At 42.7% G+C, this 12,261-nt stretch overlaps 1 protein-coding gene across 2 annotated transcripts in view; it reads left to right on the top strand.

Annotated features, from left to right (window-relative positions):
• The window catches only part of enpp1 (ectonucleotide pyrophosphatase/phosphodiesterase 1), a 46,485-nt gene that overhangs the window by 15,082 nt on the left and 19,142 nt on the right, over positions 1 to 12,261 (top strand). For both annotated transcript variants that reach the window (XM_029734117.1, XM_029734118.1), the window contains exons 2-8: positions 5,154 to 5,229; positions 5,890 to 5,953; positions 7,209 to 7,306; positions 7,601 to 7,680; positions 8,417 to 8,536; positions 10,030 to 10,139; positions 10,370 to 10,435. In XM_029734117.1, the coding sequence (XP_029589977.1) occupies positions 5,154 to 5,229; positions 5,890 to 5,953; positions 7,209 to 7,306; positions 7,601 to 7,680; positions 8,417 to 8,536; positions 10,030 to 10,139; positions 10,370 to 10,435 (614 nt within the window). The remainder of the gene's footprint in view (positions 1 to 5,153; positions 5,230 to 5,889; positions 5,954 to 7,208; positions 7,307 to 7,600; positions 7,681 to 8,416; positions 8,537 to 10,029; positions 10,140 to 10,369; positions 10,436 to 12,261) is intronic.

Genomic DNA, 12,261 nt, shown 5'->3' on the forward strand with positions numbered 1-12,261 from the left:
TTAAACGAGGGAAATTGTCACTTCTCATTTATTTATTTAACCTTTATTTAACCAGGTAGGCAAGTTGAGAACAAGTTGTCATTTACAACTGTGACCTGGCCAAGATAAAGTAAAGCAGTTCGACACGTATAACAACACAGAGTTACACATGGAGTAAAACAAACATTCAGTCAATAATACAGTAGAAAAATAAGTCTATATACAATGTGAGCGAATGAGGTGAGATAAGGGAGGTAAAGGCAATAAATAGGCCATGGTGGCGAAGTAAATACAATATAGCAATTAAAACACTGGAATGGTAGATTTGACAGTAGATGAGTGTGCAAAGTAGAAATACTGGGGTGCAAAGGAGCTAAATAAATAAATACAGTAGGGGAAGAGGTAGTTGTTTGGGCTATTTATAGATGGGGTTGTGTACAGGGGCAGTGATCTGTGAGCTGCTCTGACAGCTGGTGCTTAAAGCTAGTGAGGGAGATAAGTGTTTCCAGTTTCAGAGATTTTTGTAGTTCGTTCCAGTCATTGGCAGCAGAGAACTGGAAGGAGAGGCGATCAAAGGAGGAATTGGCTTTAGGGGTGACCAGAGAGCTATACCTGCTGGAACGCGTGCTACGGGTGGGTGCAGCTATGGTGACCAGTGAGCGGAGATAAGGGGGGACTTTACCTAGCAGGGTCTTGTAGATGACCTGGAGCCAGTGGGTTTGGCAACAAGTATGAAGCGAGGGACAGCCAACGAGAGCGTACAGGTCGCAGTGGTGGGTAGTATATGGGGCTTTGGTGACAAAACGGATGGCACTGTGATAGACTGCATCCAATTTGTTGAGTAGGGTATTGGAGGCTATTTTGCAAATGACATCGCCAAAGTCGAGGATCGGTAAGATGGTCAGTTTTACGAGGGTATGTTTGGCAGCATGAGTGAAGGATGCTTTGTTGCGAAATAGGAAGCCAATTCTAGATTTAACTTTGGATTGGAGATGTTTTATGTGAGTCTGGAAGGAGAGTTTACAGTCTAACCAGACACCTTGGTATTTGTAGTTGTCCACATATTCTAAGTCAGAACCATCCAGAGTAGTGATGCTGAGTTCATTGCACGCAGAGTCAGGGTATATGCAACAGTTTGGGCTGCCTGGCTCGATGCAAACTAATTTGCCAGAATTTTACGTAATTATGACATAACATTGAAGGTTGTGCAATGTAACAGGAATATTTAGACTAATGGATGCCACCTGTTAGATAAAATATGGAACGGTTCCTTATTTCACTGAAAGAATAAACGTTTTGTTTTCGAAATGATCGTTTCCAGATTTGACCATATTAATAACCTAAGGCTCGTATTTCTGTGTGTTATTATATTATTATATTATAAATAAGTCTATGATTTGATAGAGCAGTCTGACTGAGCAGTGGTAGGCAGCAGCAGGCTCGTAAGCATTCATTCAAATAGCACTTTACTGCGTTTGCCAGCAGCTCTTCGCAATGCTTCAAGCATTGCACTGTTAATGACTTCAAGCCTATCAACTCCCGAGATTAGGCGTGCAATACTAAAGTACCTATTAGAACATCCAATAGTCAAAGGTATATGAAATACAAATGGTTATGAGAGAGAGAGTCCTATAATAACTACAACCTAAAACTTCTTACCATTTACATTACATTTACGTCATTTAGCAGACGCTCTTATCCAGAGCGACTTACAAATTGAAGACTCGTTAAAAGGAACCACCAGCTTCATATGTTCTGAGCAAGGAACTTAAACGTTAGCTTTTTTTACATGGCACATATTGCACTTTTACTTTCTTCTCCAACACTTTGTTTTTGCATTATTTAAACCAAATTGAACATGTTTCATTATTTATTTGAGACTAAATGTATTTCATTGATGTATTATATTAAGTTAAAATATAAGTGTTCATTCAGTATTGTTGTAATTGTCATTAATACAAATATATAGAAAAATCGCCCGATTAATCGGTATCGGCTTTTCTGGTCCTCCAATAATCGGTATCGGTACCGGCTTTTTTGGCCCTCCAATAGTCGGTATCGGTATCAGCGTTGAAAAATCATAATCGGTCGACCTCTACTCTTGACAACTCCATAAGGAAATATTTGTATCTTATAAGTTAATGGTAAAAGAAACTAGAGACAGGTGTCCCTCATTCAGGGACAGCGCTCTCTCTCTCCTTCTCATGTTCTGGATCACACACAGGACATTGCTAAATTATAAATGTCTTCCTAATTATTAGTGTTTACATAACCCATTTAAATCTCACCCAATGTCTCCAGTCTTTCTAGTGAGGGTGATCAGGCCTCACCAGGAAGTCAGAACAGAGGTTATAGGTCAGTCAGCCATATTAAGTATTTTCTTTCCCTGTTCTTCCGAAATCATTTCAAATATTTTTGGAATGTTAAACCAAATTAAAAAAAGACCCCACACAATAAATCAAACACAGTATTAACACCACTAACAAATATTCTTAACCAGTGGGTTGTGTGTGCATGCTGGTGTTCATGGTAAAACGTAGGGCAAAACAAACAACCCAATGGCCAGGCCTTACTTATTTGGGAGCTCCCTTTACGGACAAATCCGGATACCTTTATACTTTATAAAACTGCAGAATTGAACTACTTTCCCAAGGCAAAATCCTCGGGAAACATTTCAAAGGGAGAGAAAATAATCATTCTTTAGTTTTCACTTTGATAAATCTTAATCAGTACCAAACAATTCAAAATTCTTACTATCCAATTAACTTCACATTTCCTTTGTTACCTTCACTAGTCTACATCTGTTTCCTTTAACTCAGAAGCACTCTCAATCACCATCACCCAGTACATTTCTCTTCCACTCTAACACTTGTTTCTCTCTACAATCTCTACTATACTCTACCTCTGTCTTTTCGTCTAACGTTACTTTACCAGGTGAACAAAAAGTTTTAAATTATAAACAAAACAACTTCTGTACACCAGGAATCCACTTTAATTACTCGTGACCCCCTCCTCAGTTTTGTCAATTCTATACATCTATTTCAGAATAAGATGGAATAAAGTGTCTCAAATCAAATTTTATATGTCACATACACGTGGTTTGCAGATGTTAATGCGAGTGTGACTTGGACTCGAGTCACAAATATGACTCGTGACTTAACTTGGACTTGAGCCTTTTGACTCGACCTGACATGATACCCTCCCCAAGCCCAGATATAAAAAATTATGCTATTTAAAAAAAAATGTGCAGCGCATCAACTCTTCATTTAACAGATTACAGTTTTGAATCGGACAGCAGCCAATAAAATTGTGCCAGCTGAGAAAAAGTTGCGCGTGGCAGTGCAGAGGAACGTTGGCGGATATAAATATATCGGATATAAAGACGACGCTGTATCAACAAAAAACAGATTGCAACTTGCAAAACATGCGGGAAGAAAATGACAGACGGAGGCGCAACAACTTCCAACTTTGTTCGACATTTGAAGCTGCACAAAGAACGGTAAGTCGTGGCTAATATTGCTGACACCTATATAATTTATATCTTTGCTTGTGTAGCATATAGGATAATGTAACGTTAAATCAATGAGCCTCCACAGTCAGTCAGTGCGGGAACGTGATCATTGCACCCAAGATTGAGCTACAACTGGCTAGGCAGCTGGTAGCCTAAATCCTGCCTGATGTTACTGCTGTTCCTAAAACCATTGACATGCGTTAGCCTACTGTAACCACACACAGAGAGAGAGTGTGTGTTTGTTTGTTAAGGTTGGGTGATTGTGTACAAGCCTACATCGCCCGATTGCGCCCCATAGCGATCCTCTAGTCGATCCATCCTCATCGCCAAATTGTTAGAGAAATTCTATAGAAAGAGAGACTGCAGATTCTTTCAAACAACAATTTTATTGTAAGATTTGCAAAAAATGGAGCAGTTAACCATGCACTTCAATAGTGCATGTTAAGGCCCAACGAACAGAGTTGTCTCTCTCCTCTTATAGAAAAAGTACAACCTATTTTGTCTACATGGCAGTTTAGCAGATGGGTACAAACAGGGGTGGGGAACATGGTATATAAAAGGTGTTTAGTTTGTCTGTGTAGATAGCTGACGTTGCCACCATTGACTGTTCCTTCCTGCATGTTTCCACACATCTAAGTTCCTGTAGATTAAGACAGGATGTCATATACTGCAGTCTCACCCCAAACGGCTCTTCTCTGTATGCCCAGACTTATGACTAAGTGAGTGCGTTCCTGTAAGACGTAGAGTCGCAAGCTAGCGCGAGGACGCGCTCTTTGAAAGGAGGGGGTAGTGTAACGACCCTGGGTTTATAAGCGTGGATATCGACTCTGCCGCTTGAGCATGCTTTTGCGGCACAGTCGATAGCGCGCTGGGCTTGAAGGTCGAGGGTTCGAGGCCTGCTCCCTGCCTGTTTCATTACAATATATATACAGTTGAAGTCGGAAGTTTACATACACCTTAGCTAAATACATTTAAACTCAGTTTTTCACAATTCCTGACATTTACTCCTAGTAAAAATTCCCTGTCTTAGGTCAGTTAGGATCACTACTTAATTTTAAGAAATTTGTGGTGGTTGAAAAATGAGTTTTAATGACTCCAACCTAAGTGTATGTAAACTTCCGACTTCAACTGTGTGTGTCTGTGTGTGTGTGTCTGTGTGTGTGTGTGTGTTATACACAATTTTGCAAAAAAATATAACCAGTTTTTGCTTTGTCACCATGGGGTATTGTGTGTAGATTGATGGGGGAAAAAACTATTTAATCCGTTTTAGAAAAGGCTGTAATGTAACAAAATATGGAAAAAGTCAAAGGGTCTGAATACTTTCCGAATGCACTGTATGTACTGGAACCGTGCTGGAAAGATAATGTGAAAATAAAATATCCAAGCCAGCACTGCATGGTTTGAGTCGGCAGAATACTTTGAAAATGGTAAAAGTGGACTATACAAGATGCCAAATGTATCTCTTTTCCTTTCTAGATGTTTTACTTGTAGGGATCTTTTCCTGACACTGCTTCTGCGTTTCTTCCTCTGAGTTTTAGGCCCGGGTTACTGTGAAGCACTTTGTGATAACTGCTGCTATAAAAGGACTTTAGAAATAAATTGAATTGATTTGACTCCTACACATGGGGAATTTTCTAATATTTTTATCTCGTCTCACCAATAGGTACTGTTGCTCTGCTTGCTGATGATCACTGTCATCGTGGTCGTATTTGCCTTGAAGCAGCGCTGCGATGTTAAAGGTACGGTTTAGTTAACAACGAGCCATCTCTGTCTACGGCCCTTTTAGCCCTTGTGCTTGGCAGCTGTGCAGAACGGACCATTTGTAAGCACAGAAACAAAACCCGCCATTGTCTTTGTTAAAATAGAAATTCTGTTCTAGTCTAATTTAATGCATTGAATGTCCAGCTTTAATGGTTCAATATTCTCTTTTGAGAAGAAAAGGGAAAAAACCAGCTAAGGGTTAGCAAGCTAGAGCCTTCCTATTTGGACACCCACTTACACTAGCACTTCTAGAACTGAATAAATGGGTGTCAGAGAATTGACCATCTTGAGGTGCCGGACCAGGAACTAGAGGTTGAGAAACACTGGCTTAGACTACAGTATCTCATCTAAATTTTAGAGCTGTTTTAGTCATTCAGTTGGCTTCATACTTATCACTCTTAACTCCCCTAATAAAGCTTTAACTCATGGTCATTTTAGCTAGTATTCACCATTACTTGGCTTGCTGTAGCCTAAGCGATCCAAGCACAATGTTCACTTCATACATTTTTTTTATATATTAGATGTGGTTTGAGTGTAACGTGATTTTAGTCTAGTAGATAGATGTACTGTCGATGTGTTTGATAGTTCACTACAAATTAGTGACGATAGTATGGTTGATTTATAATAATATTTTCCAGTGGGAGCGAAGTCTTGGATAGAAGAGGAGTGTGAGGACATTCAAACACCACAATGTCCTGCTGGGTAAGTCATTTTCCACAACTACAGGACTTTCTCTGTGAGAAACACTTTCATATATCACAGTCTGAAGATAGTATCTCTGTTGAATTTGGAGGTCCCACTGTGCTATAACACAGTCCTTGATTTAAACTGCTTGATAGTGTATACACACAGTGTGCTGTTGTTACTTAGTCACACTACAATCTGTGCGTACTACAGACAAAAACGGAGCACATTATGACGCAAATGCATTGTGTACAAGTTGAGGCCATTTGCTCTACTTGTGAGACTAAAACAGGATTAACCCAAATACGTTATTCCTGGCTTTTATGATGGAGAAGTTGGAGTGAAGATGTGTCTATATGGAAACTTAGCTAATGGGGCTGTGTATTGGATGTGTGTGTGTGGCATGTTGTGGGACCACAGACTTGTTAGACTATGGAAAAGTAAACAGGTGGTTGTCTTGAAGCCATTTTTACTCTGAAAGACCTTCCCAAAGGTCTTTGAACTAATTAACGTTATTTTTCTTTTGAATGTTTTTTTTCTTCTTCTTACTGACTGACATCACTCATTCTTGTGTTTTCTTTTTTGGGGGAAGGGGGGGATTTCTATTGGCTATAACTTCAAATTAAGGTTTATTTTATGAGTTGTTAGCTTTTACAGGAAAACACAGAAATCTCCTCTGGTACGGCCCTCTCTGTCATGACGAATAGATAACAGTTTAAAACGCCTATTACTGAACCACAGAGAGCCTTAAATAACTCTAACATAACATCACTTACCTCTGTTATCCCTCATGTTGGAGAAAAGAGAGGGCGAGCGGAAGAAGGAGTTGAAGGAAGGAGATAGAAAAAGCAACCGTTGTGTTCAACTGAAATCTGACTTTACCCTGCATTGCATTTCAGTTGAAAAGGGGAAGGGGAAAGTTTTTAAATTCTCAGGGAAAGGGGAACATTTTTAAACAACAGCTCTTATATACATCTGACTCATCTTGGATGCAGCCATCCAGCCCCAGACTTCTTCCTGCCCTTCCCCTCCTCTCTCTGTGTGTCTGTGTGGGCTGAATCCATCCTGCCTATCCTTCTCATCTAGTCAGTTCCCCACAGTCAAAGGGCTGCTTTGTGTTCGTCCACATAAACCCACAGCACAACTACTGTAATGGTGGAACTGTACCATCCACACTGTGCCAGACTCAGACAGTTTTAGATTCATGCTTTCCAGGAAAAATGTAAGTTCTGTTTTAACCTCAATACAGCTCATTCTCTGTTTGTATCCCCAGTTTTTCCAAACCCCCTCTGATCCTGGTGTCTATGGATGGCTTCCGGGCAGGTTATTTAAAGGCCTATGGCAGTCTTCTTCCAGTCATCAGCAAATTACGTAAGCACACCATTGTTTTCTGGTGCGTAGGGCAACATTTGGCATGAAACGTTGTAAAGAAGTAATCTGGTTGAAATTTGGTTTCTGGTTGAAACGACGTCAGATTACAATCAAGTAAAGACGTCGTGAGGGAAATTATCCTGTTTCAGGAAATTATTATGTTTATTTGGCCACTTATGTCCGCGCCATCGCAAAAGACGTCAGTCTGACCTCTTTTAAAACCATTATCCACATGGTGAAATGATCCATTTACTTTGGCAGCTTTGAACTATTTTTCGTCTCCATCTGTTTCAGGCACCTGTGGCACTTCTACCTCGTATATGAGACCTGTCTACCCCACCAAGACCTTCCCCAACCACTACACCATTGTGACTGTAAGTGTGATGCTCGTCTTAGTTGATCTAATATGGAACCAGTCAGGCGTCGGTAACTCTGCAGAATTGTATACACAACTGGCCTATTTGTTTATTTGAAAATGGAATTCACTTAAAAGAAAGATGACTCTTTAAATCACCTTATCCATCAAATTGTCACTTACGACTAACGATAAGAAAGGACCTCCTGTTGTGGCTGGATGGCTAGGACATGCTGGATGGCTAGGACATGCTGGATGGCTAGGACATGCTGGATGGCTAGGACATGCTGGATGGCTAGGACATGCTGGATGGCTAGGACATGCTGGATGGCTAGGATATGCTGGATGGCTAGGATATGCTGCATCTCAGGAGAAACTGTGTTGGATGTGTGCAACCGTGGGCAGTGATTTCAGATCTACTGGATCTACTAACCCACACCTTCCATTTAGCCTCCAGACTGCTTTCAACACAGTGGGTTAACCGGTGGCTCCCGTGGGTTAACCGGTGGCTCCCGTGGGTTAACCGGTGGCTCCCGTGGGTTAACCGGTGGCTCCCGTGGGTTAACCGGTGGCTCCCGTGGGTTAACCGGTGGCTCCCGTGGGTTAACCGGTGGCTCCCGTGGGTTAACCAGTGGCTCCCGTGGGTTAACCGGTGGCTCTCTGTGATGAAGTGGTTTAGATGTAAAGTTACAGATGATATGTCCACTTACTTAGCCCTGCAGCTGTCAAAGCACTGGTGTGTGTTACTCCCACAGGGCCTCTATCCAGAGTCCCACGGGATCGTTGACAACAAGATGTATGACGTGACCCGCAACGCATCCTTCAGTCTGAAAGTTCCCGAAAAATTCAATGCCAAATGGTACCAAGGAGAACCAGTGAGTGGATACATTGGAATACACAACAGTCCAAATACCGCACCTTCATTCAATGTTAGTTTACTGCTAGAGCTTATTGGTTTTAGGATAATGTGGCCCAAGTGTTAGGATAAATGTAACTTGACTGGTAGCAAAACAGGTTCTCAATTTCAGGCTAACATTCCACTCCTTGTGTCATGTTAAGAATGGCAAGGAGTGGAATGATAACACAAACAGACTGGTACCCAGGTTAGAAGAGTGGAGTTTGAAGACATAAGGGTCCCTGTTGTTGTTAGAACAAGTCCCAGATGGCACTTTGAGAAGATTTCCTCCTGAAACATTTAGCTGGAAAAATGCATGAGGAATAATAACATGTTGTTGAGGAAATTCCTTTGAACTGTGTTTACTAAAACAACCCTAACTATGAGACATAATGGCATTACAGAACGATGTTTACTAAAACAACCCTAACGATAAGACATAATGGCATTACAGAACGATGTTTACTAAAACAACCCTGGGCCTCCTGAGTGGCGCAGCTTGAGGAGTCACTGAAGACCGGGTTCGATCCCAGGCTGTTGCATAATCGGCCGTGACCGGGAGTCCCATAGGGCGTCGCACAGCGTCGTCCGGGTTAGGGGAGGGTTTGGCCGGGGGGCTTTACTTTGCTCATCGCGCTCTAGCGACTCCTTGTGGCTGGCCGGGCGCCTGCAGGCTGACAACGGTTGTCAGTTGAACGGTGTTTCCTCCAACACATTGGTGCAGCTGGCTTCTGGGTTAAGCAGGCGGGTGTTAAGGAGCGCGGTTTGGCGGGTCATGTTTCGGAGGACACATGATTCGACCTTCGCCTCTCCCGAGCCTGTTAGGGAGTTAGGGTTAACCCATTGGGAGTGAATTGTAATGTGGCTCATATAGTGAGGAGCTGAGGATCACTACACTGGGCCCTCCAAATGGGAAGGCACATCCCCGTGTGTCAACTTTCTTTCAAGCCTCTTCACACGTCCGCCGGGCTTTCTGGTGGCCTCACGGCTGCCATCCCACTTCTGACATCAATTTGGGGGGTACCCCCAACCGCGACTCAGACCTGGGTCCAACGACTGTCAAGCCAACACCTTAACCATTACACCAAGAGGTCTGAACCTCTTGATGAGGTTTCTAGGTGTTAATGTTGCTACATTACCCCCTTTCATCGGGAGAGTGTGTCCCTCACGTGTACATGCCTCTCCAATGGCCTAACAGGCACCATCTCACTTCTGACAACCAATGTAGCGAACGGAGGGAGCAGGAAGCAAACCCGGGTGGCTGGAGTGAAAGGCAAACAGCGTATAGGGTTAACCTACTACTATATGTAGGTCAGTTTTGATGAGTTTATTGGGAAAATCTTTAGATGTAATGATAATGTACTGCTTATTCCGGTGTACCTGAATGAATTAGCTATTAGGGTAGCTCTTTCTAGTGGTCTGTGGTTGTTTTGACGATCAGAGCACCTCCACTGTCTGTCTCTCTCTCTCTAGGTTTGGCTCACTGCCATGGACAATAACCTGAAGTCAGCCACATTCTTCTGGCCTGGCTCTGATGTGGCAGTCAATGGAATATTACCTGACTTCTATAAGACGTATGACAGGTAAGAGACTTGCGTAATGGTCTTTCTTATCCATGTTTGTTTGTCATAATAAAGAGGAGTAGGTAATTATCCTATAGTGAATACCCCATCTATTTGTTTTGTAGGATATAAAGTATGAATGTGTTATTTGGAGGTGACCAGCATTTGCTGTAGTGTACTGTAGCAGTGTGTTTAAGCTATCCATAGTGATGCTTTCTAAAGTAAGAAATAAAGCACTATCTTTGTCTTAGGAACATCCCATTTGAGGAGAGAATTTCAACCATATTTCAATGGCTGAACTTGCCTCAAGGGGAAAGGTATGGTAATATGCTTCTTATAACCTTATAACTTTTTCTAACTTCTTATAAAAAATATATATTATTCCTTCCTCACCATCTTAAATGAGCATGTCCCATTCAAGAAATGTAGAACCAGGAACAGATATAGCTCTTGGTTCTCTCCAGACCTGACTGCCCTTAACCAACACAAAAACATCCTGTGGCGTTCTGCATTAGCATCGAACAGCCCCCGTGATATGCAACTTTTCAGGGAAGTTAGAAACCAATATACATAGGCAGTTAGAAAAGCCAAGGCTAGCTTTTTCAAGCAGAAATTTGCTTCCTGCAACACAAACTCAAAAAAGTTCTGGGACACTGTAAAGTCCATGGAGAATAAGAATACCTCCTCCCAGCTGCCCACTGCACTGAGGATAGGAAACTCTGTCACCACCGATAAAGCCACTATAATTGAGAATTTCAAGAAGCATTTTTCTACGACTGGCCATGATTTCCACCTGGCTACCCCTACCGCGGTCAACAGCACTGCACCCCCCACAGCTACTCGCCCAAGCCTTCCCCATTTCTCCTTCTCCCAAATCCAGTCAGCTGATGTTCTGAAAAAGCTGCAAAATCTGGACACCTACAAATCAGCCGGGCTAGACAATCTGGACCCTTTCTTTCTAAAATTATCTGCCGAAATTGTTGCAACCCCTATTACTAGCCTGTTCAAACTCTCTTTCGTGTCGTCTGAGATTCCCATAGATTGGAAAGCAGCTGCGGTCATCCCGCTCTATGGGGGGACACTCTTGACCCAAACTGCTACAAACCTATATCTATCCTACCCTGCCTTTCTAAGGGCTTCGAAAGCCAAGTCAACAAACAGATTACCGACCATTTCGAATCCCACCGCACCTTCTCCGCTATGCAATCTGGTTTCAGAGCTGGTCATGGGTGCACCTCAGCCACGCTCAAGGTCCGAAACGATATCTTAACCGCCATGGATAAGAAACAATACTGTGCTGCCGTATTCATTGACCTGGCCAAGGCTTTCGACTCTGTCAATCACCACATCCTCATCGGCAGACTCAATAGCCTTAGTTTCTTAAATGATTGCCTCGCCTGGTTCACCAACTACTTCTCTGATAGAGTTCAGTGTGTCAAGTCGGAGGACCTGTTGTCCGGGCCTCTGGCAGTCTCTATGGTGGTGCCACAGGGTTCAATTCTCGGGCCAACTCTTTTCTCTGTATACATTCATGATGTTGCTCTAGCTGCTGGTGAGTCTCTGATCCACCTCTACGCAGACGACACCATCCTGTATACTTCTGGCCCTTCTTTGGACACAGTGTTAACAAACCCTCCAGACGAGCTTCAATGCCATACAACTCTCCTTCCGTGGCCTCCAACTGCTCTTAAATACAAGTAAAACTAAATGCATGCTCTTCAACCGATCGCTGCCTGCACCTGCCCGCCCGTCCAGCATCACTACTCTGGACGGTTCTGACTTAGAATATGTGGACAACTACAAATACCTAGGTGTCTGGTTAGACTGTAAACTCTTCTTCCAGACTCACATCAAACATCTCCAATCCAAAGTTAAATCTAGACTTGGCTTCCTATTTCGCAACAAAGCATCTTTCACTCATGCTGCCAAACATACCCTCGTAAAACTGACCATCCTACCAATCCTCGACTTTGGCGATGTCATTTACAAAATAGCCTCCAATATACCCTACTCAATAAATTGGATGCAGTCTATCACAGTGCCATCCGTTTTGTCACCAAAGCCCCATATACTACCCACCACTGCGACCTGTACGGTCTCGCTGACTGGCCCTCGCTTCATACTCGTCGCCAAACCCACTGGC

This window comes from Salmo trutta, chromosome 35, assembly GCF_901001165.1.
Source record: "Salmo trutta chromosome 35, fSalTru1.1, whole genome shotgun sequence".
In the NCBI taxonomy this organism is placed as follows: Eukaryota; Metazoa; Chordata; class Actinopteri; order Salmoniformes; family Salmonidae; genus Salmo; species Salmo trutta.